At 38.7% G+C, this 7619-nt stretch overlaps 1 protein-coding gene across 1 annotated transcript in view; it reads right to left on the reverse strand.

Moving 5' to 3' along the window:
- Positions 1 to 6986, reverse strand: part of rffl (ring finger and FYVE-like domain containing E3 ubiquitin protein ligase) — a 28282-nt gene extending 21296 nt beyond the window's left edge. The window contains exons 1-2 of the mRNA XM_084063706.1: positions 6688 to 6986; positions 1414 to 1616 (exon numbers count right to left, since the gene is read on the reverse strand). Of these exons, the coding sequence (XP_083919832.1) occupies positions 1414 to 1605 (192 nt within the window). The 5' untranslated portion in view covers positions 1606 to 1616; positions 6688 to 6986. The remainder of the gene's footprint in view (positions 1 to 1413; positions 1617 to 6687) is intronic.
- Positions 6987 to 7619: the final 633 nt, after the last annotated feature.

Genomic DNA, 7619 nt, shown 5'->3' on the forward strand with positions numbered 1-7619 from the left:
TAAGGTGGGGTCTGAAGAGGTGAGCTGTACAAATGGAACCAAATGGACCCCTAAGGGAGTGTGTGTGTGTGTGTGTGTGTGTGTGTGTGTGTGTGTGTGTGTGTGTGTGTGTGTGTGTGTGTGTGTGTGTGTGTGTGTGTGTGTGTAGTGGACCCTTAGGTCCATTTGGTTCCATATGTACACTCTCAGAGTTATGGGGGTCTGCTGGGTCAACTGCTAAAACATATCGTCGCTGTCGGGCAGAAACCTCTTATCTCCATATTCTAACGTTTTCTTTTTTCGTAAAGTAACACCCTACTCGATCATACTACAGCATCACACAAAAGCATCAAAAGTAGGGCCGGGACTTTATCGCGTTAATTTCGATCAATTAATTACATAAAAATTATCGCGTTAAAAAAATTAACGCATTTTAATCGCACTTATTTTTGCCCCGCGGAACGTTTCTCACGGGACGAGTTTCAGACGGACCGTTTGTCCCGGTGCACCAAGCAACATGCATGGGTCTCGTCTGGTCTCAGACAACAACAAACCGCAGGCAACGCAGTGCATGAAAGCATGAATGAAGACGGCGCACCCGATAGCCTGCTTGATAATGTTGGCTGGGCTGCCCCCCCGAACCCCCGCCCCGCGGGAGAGGAGAGGGGGGGGGGGGGGGGGCGATGCGGTGCGGGTCACATGCGCGCGGATTATTTTTATTAATTAATTAATTAAACGACGATAAAACAACAGTGACAACACACTCTACCTGCAATGTAGAAATACTATGTTACAATTAAAAGTCCGGAATTCAAAATGTACTTGAGTAAAAGTATAAAAGTATCAAAATGTATTTAAAGTACCAACAGTTAAAGTACTCAAATCTTTTGAAAATAGCAGATCTACAAGCTCACAATGCATGTAGATGGCTATTTTCTAATGGCCGATATAGGGCTGAAGTGGTTACTGTATGTTTTGTAATAATAATAATCAAAATCTACAAAGTAACTAGTAACTAAATTTTTCAAATAATTTTAGCGGAGTATAAGTGTAATACAGTATTTGACTCTGAGATGTAGTGGAGTAGAAGTAAAAGTATTAGAAATTGGAAATACTTGAGTAAAGTAAAAATACCTCAAAATTGTACTTAAGTGCAGTACTTGAGAACATGTACTTAAAGACGTTTACCAAAATCCATTTGAAAACACATTTTCTCACTGTTCTCAGGTCAAATATTGATGTGCGATTAAAATGCGATTAATTTAGATTAATTAATTACAAAGCCTCTAATTAATTAGATTATTTTTTTTAATCGAGTCCCAGCCCTAATCAAAAGTAGCAGATCCACAAGCTCTAAACGCGGCACGAAGCGATGTGTTGTTGTTTTTGAATTTGAATCCTGAAAACTAACAGTTTTGGACATATGAGGTTTACCTTCCTGGCGGGGGTGTCAAAGCGCCCCCCGCAGGCCTTGCAGGAGTGCTCAGGTTGTGGGGGGGAGGGGCTGTAGCCAGAGTTGACGTAGGCCCCCTGCTGGGGGGGCTGGGGAGCGCTGCCGCTGTTAGCTTCGTGTTCGTCCACAGTGGCGGAGTCCAGGCAGAACCACGAACAGCACGATGACAACATAATACGCAGCGCTAGGAGACACACAGACAGACAGACACACAGACTTTAATTTCTTTATTTGAGTCCACATTTATAAAATACATTAAAAGGGCACAAATATTTTTCAGTTGCTTCTCAAGACAGTGCATGAATCCAAACAAGTTCAGAATGTACAGAATGTAAACAACACACATGAAGTTCATGTGTGTTGTTCTGTACATTCTGAAATTGTTTGGATTGAACGTATTTAAGGGCAACATAGGTTATACGCTTCCGTCTGCCATGTTGCCAACACTGTAAAAAACTATGGGTACAGGAAGCACCTTCTGCTCCACATAGATCGACTGCCTAATAATGGAGGAGATTGAGCAATATTTTGCAAGCTGCTTTGCCTTACACTTGGACAACCCCATAATCCTCAAGCCCCTGAGCTTGCTGTTTTTACAAAGTGAAATACTGTGTTTTAGTAAGTATTATTTTGTAATATATCGTTATGTTATACTCCGGAGCATTGCAAAACACTGTCACTGTGCAAAACTCCGGACCCTGATGCTGTCGGATAGGAGGGGCTGACACTCACAAATAAAATACAATGTTTCATATAAGAGATGTTTAGAGACATCAAAAAACACATTTATGTGGAATGGTTTACTTGATTTCAAGGTAGATAATGGCATCGGAGCAGTATTATTCATTAACCTTTACTTCTGGAGGAACAGGACACTTATGATATTGCTATTTACTATTAGAAACATATTATATTGTTTTAACTATCCACAGGTTGATGAACTAGACATGGCTAATGTTCTGGGCACATTATTCTATATTGTGTAGATAGCCATCTATAGATTCAAGTGATATAATCTTTCAGTGAAAGACTACATCAAAAATAACTTTTGTTTAACTGAAAAAGCTACACAGCAACAAATATTTCACGATATTATTGTTGGCCTATGACAACATCTAAGAACACTTTATTTTGTTTTGTTTTGAACAGGAGCGGAGGCACCTAGTGTTTAGCTTGGCCAGGAGGGCTCACATGCCACTCCGCAATATTTATTTATTTTACATTTGTATAATATGTTTTTCTTTCCTTTTTTTTAGATGCAGCTGCAAAATTTGCCTCCCGTTGAATGCTGAAGTGATCAAAATGGGAAAAATCCCTTGCCAACCCCATATTTAGTCAATGACTCATGGATTATTAGCACAGTGGACACAATAGATTTTTAACAGATATTCAAAAATAGATTTAAATCATTAAAAACGCCTGGTTACTTTTAAAACAGCCCTTTACGCTGGCAGAGGTCTCAGAAATCCTCGATCCATGATGGGATTATGCTTATTGCTGCTATTCTCTTATTGTGCCACATATTTACATTATTCCAGTTTAAATAAAAAGCATTCGATTCATTCTCGTTTCCTACAGAGGCCTAGCTTCAAAGCTGTTTTCATCTAGCTCAATAGGCATTCTTTGGTTGTGGTCAATGTCAATGGGCATAGATAAACTACTAATGTGTGTTCATCAACAAACATTGTTCAGAACGTATGTCTATGCCTTTATTATTCCTAATAAACTGCATAATACAGCAGAATTGATTGTGAATTATTTCTGGAAAGAAAATAAACATTGACTTGTGTACAGTATGTAAGCTGTAAGTACAGAATACATAACTCTACAATGTTTATGTGCTTTCTAGATGCATCAAAAGGTTTATTTTTAACCGCATTAATCATGGTAAGTTGTGCGAGGGGTCCCTCCCCAAAGTTCAACGATTGGTCCACATTCCAGCTGCTGGGCCTAATCGATTTACGATTTTTAGTGGATGTTTTCCACAGAATTATCTCAGAGCAAAAACTGATCTGGCGACATTAAGGCTCATTAGGCTCATAAGGCTCACTCAGGCCAATACCAGCTAAGTGGCCTTGTGGTTAGGGTGTCCGCCCTGAGATTGGGACGTCAGGGTTCGATTCCCCGGGTCATACCAAGAATATAAAAATAGGACCCAATGCCTCCCTGCGTGGCACTCAGCATCAAGGGTTGGATTGGGGGTAAGTCCCTGTGAAATACTAGCGTCATGTTCAGGGAGTGCACTTTTACATCAAGCCGCCTCACGCGACAGAAACAGAAGATAGACTCCTGCCCCAATGGGCCGCATGGCTCGGCTAGGCTTACTTTATAGGCGAATCATAAGAATGATTTTTAACTGTAACCTCAATGTGTTACCTACAGCAATGGTTCTCAAAGTAGGGTCAAGGCGGAACCCCAGTGGTCCTTGAGGGGGTTCCGGGGGTCCCCAGCTAAATTAATTGATTCAGAATCAAAAATCTGTTAAACCCTATGTACATCATTGAAAATAGCTTAACTACGGCTTACAGCTTGTGAGCTGTAGATCTGCTACTTTCACAAAATCTTGGATGTTTTTTAAACATTTTGACAACACATATCTTGTATGGGGGTTCCTGGCACAATTTATTTTCAGGTGGGGGAGTTCCCTGGCCAAATAAATACTTAAGGAGCACTTTTCAACCTAATATCATATACTAATTAGACATCATCACCAATGCTCATAATAAGATGGCAGTCATGGCACCATTTCTGGCTACTCACTCTGCGTCTCATTGGTGGACTGGACTATGGACAGTTGAGAAACCTGCCTACCAATTGACATCATTGATGGGGATTACGCAACTAATAGAAACTACGGCCTTTCTCTTCCTGGAAACAGTAGCCATTGTTCTTGCATTAATACAAATACATATTTTTGAAATCTATCTGGAAAGTACCAAACTTGCCTACCGATGAGGTCATTGGTAGGCGGGTTTATGAATTGTCCACTAGCCCTCCTCTGAGACACAGACAGAATAGACACAAATGGCGTCATGTTATAATGAGGACCAATTACATGAAGATTGAGTTGAAAATGGGTGAAGGGTCGTTTAATTTGGGGGTCTTTCCTCAGAAGTTTGAGAACCACTGAGTACAGTAATTCATTGTATCCATGTCCGTTGTGCGCAGGACTGCCACACTACATTGGGAACAACAGCTGGTAGTTATAATTATCTGTTTAGTCAATTTGCTTCTTCCCCTTAAACGCAATCACTTATTAACCATATGTGTTGATCAGGGTTCCCCAGGTCGGGGTTCCTCAGGAGTCCACTCTTTTTTCACTGCACCAAATCGCTTCAAATAGCAGAGATAGTAGTGAGCTTGTAGTGTATTATAGATCTGCCATTTTAATTGAATGTTCGCCTATCCCATTAAAACCAGGAAAGCATGTGTCATTGTAGATTTTTGCATTGGCTCTTCAAAAATAGCAGATGTGCCAGCCCAGCACGTACAGTACATCTGCTATTTTTGAACATTTTTGAAAAACCTTGAAAGTGTGTGAACTACTGATTTAGAAGGCATTTGCAGAATCAGCCTCAGGTCTAAATAGGCTATTATGACATGCTCAGAATAGGGACACTTGGGGTTCATGTGGTTAAAATGATAATATCTATGCCACACACAAAAAGTGGAGTCCTAGGGTTCCCAAGGAGGCAAAAGTCCAATGCAAAAACAATTGTGGAGGTAGACCACTGTACAAATAATTAATGCCTACAAATGTTTACAACTTTTGTTTAGGCAAACAAATATACAATTGTCTTAAATGTTTTTCTTATCTTACAGACCACTCAGCAACGTACTGTTTTGAGTAGTCTGTAAGATTTTAAGCCAATTGTTTGTGTTTGCCTAAACAAAAGTTGTAAAAATAGCAATTTGAAGGCATTAAAACTATTATTTTGCATTGTACAGTGGTCTACCTCCACGATTGTTTTTGCATAATATTGACAATAACCAACTACTTTTATACACAGAATGTTGCATAAAATGCTATAACTTTAATTGATCTTAAACTACAACAGGTAACTTTAACTCACTTATTTGCTTACTTTTAGGAAATATCTACACATTAGCTGCACATTTACCTTTCCTCCACAATCAAGAGAGCTTTGATTGTGAATAAATTGTATCATTAATTAAAATGTAACCACAACCAGTGGTGTATAGTAATTAAGTACATTTACTCAAGTACTGTACTTAAGTAAAATTTAGGTATTTTTACTTTACTGGAACATTACCAATTTCAGTGCTTTTACTTCTACTCGACTACATCTCAGAGGCAAATATCGTACACAATCTTGAGTTACTAGTTACTTTGTAGATTTTGATTATTATTACAAAACACACATTACTTTTAATTGCTTCCACATGATCACAACAAGCTAACAACCAGTGGTGTAAACTAAAGTAACTAAGTTAGTACATGTACTTAAGTAAAAATAACAAAAACGGAGTACTTCTTCCACCACTTGATCACAACATGCTAACAACAGGTTATGCTAACAGGGTTAGCAGCAGCACAGTGTTGAAGTTGTAAATATACTTCTAAACTAATCCATCCAACACAGTTAAACACATTTCTCACTCACATTGTGTCAATAATAATATCACACACACACGTTCAACCAGTTTGAATGGGAAACGTTACAAAAACAAGAAATACAGATCAACAGTGGTGTAAAGTAACTTTACTCAATTTAATAAGTACTGTACTTAAGTATAATTTTGAGGTATTCTTTTTTACTTTACTGGAGTATTTCTAATTTTCAGTACTTTCACTTCTACTCCACTGCATCTCAGAGGCAAATATTATACTTTTACTCCACTACAATTATTTAAAAACTTTAGTTACTAGTTACTTTGTAGATTTTGATTACAAAACATTCATGAACAACTTAATTAGCTCTATATATACATTCCGGCCATTAGAAAATAGATCTACAAGCTCACAATGCAAAGCATTATTTGTGAATTAACTTGAAGATCTGCTATTTTCAAAAGACGTTTATACATTTGAAAACTTGTGAAATGAGACATCCTGCATAATGAGTACTTTTACTTTTAATACTTTAAGCACATTTCGATACCAATACTTTTGTACTTTTACTAAAGAACATTTTGAATACGGGACTTTTACTTGTAACAGAGTGTTTCTACATTGCAGTACTGATGCTTTTACTTAAGTAAAACATGCGAGTATTTTTCCCACCAGTGCTTACCTCTCTCTCTGCTTCCTTCTCTAGCCAGACTCCACCAGTAAGACCAGTTTAACTGCTCTTTCTATCCGTTGTGATACTTTCCGTGTAGTTTTAGTCATGAGTTACGGTTTTATTCGGTTTAAATGACCGTAATTCATTGTCGGGTCAACTTTGAACAGAAGGATAGTAAGCTAGACTGTTGTTGTTGCGCCTCTAGGCTGTGTTAGCTTAACTTAGCTAAGTTGGATAAACAAAACAAACCAGGAAGAGTTGAGGAAGGCTGGCCTGCGAAACAGGTGTCACACGAGTATTGGTGACATGTAGAATCCTGTTACTCCACCTCACATCTTCTTCGCGACGCGTTTCCGGCCAACTAGATGCCCTGTCTGCGTGTTGCTGCCCCCTACTGTTGGTCTTGGGTTTTTAAAAATGTCCAGTGTTGACCTTCTAATTGGCCTTTCACACCAAGTGCCTATTATATTTACAACTTTAACTTTTACCACTTAAACCCCATATGGTTGAGTGGAGTCCCTCAGGGCTCTATACTACTGTATTTTCAGTTTTCTGTTATTGTGGGGAAAGCTTTCGCTGAAAATGGACAATCGACAAGTTGCGTCACGTTGTGTGCTTGTCGATCTGCCATTGTCAGCGAAAGCTTTACCCACAATATATTAACTATAAAGTACTTAACTATAAGTATATGTGTTAACCACTCAAGTACTATGTACTTTGCCAAACAATAGCCACTCTACAAGCTTGTTGTAGAGTGGTAAGTCATATTTTAGAGAGATAAGTCATAAAAGGTATGTTTTTACTTTTCTAAAAAACATGTTGGGGGCCGCAATGGACCTCTTTGGGGGTCCCCAAATACGTGAGTCAATCTCTAGAAGACTCTAGAGATTGACATGCCCAAAATAGGGATACCAGGTTTAAAGTGGTTAAGGTTTTACTAT

This window comes from Gymnoscopelus microlampas, assembly GCF_963454915.1.
Source record: "Gymnoscopelus microlampas genome assembly, chromosome: 8".
Taxonomy (NCBI): Eukaryota; Metazoa; Chordata; class Actinopteri; order Myctophiformes; family Myctophidae; genus Gymnoscopelus; species Gymnoscopelus microlampas.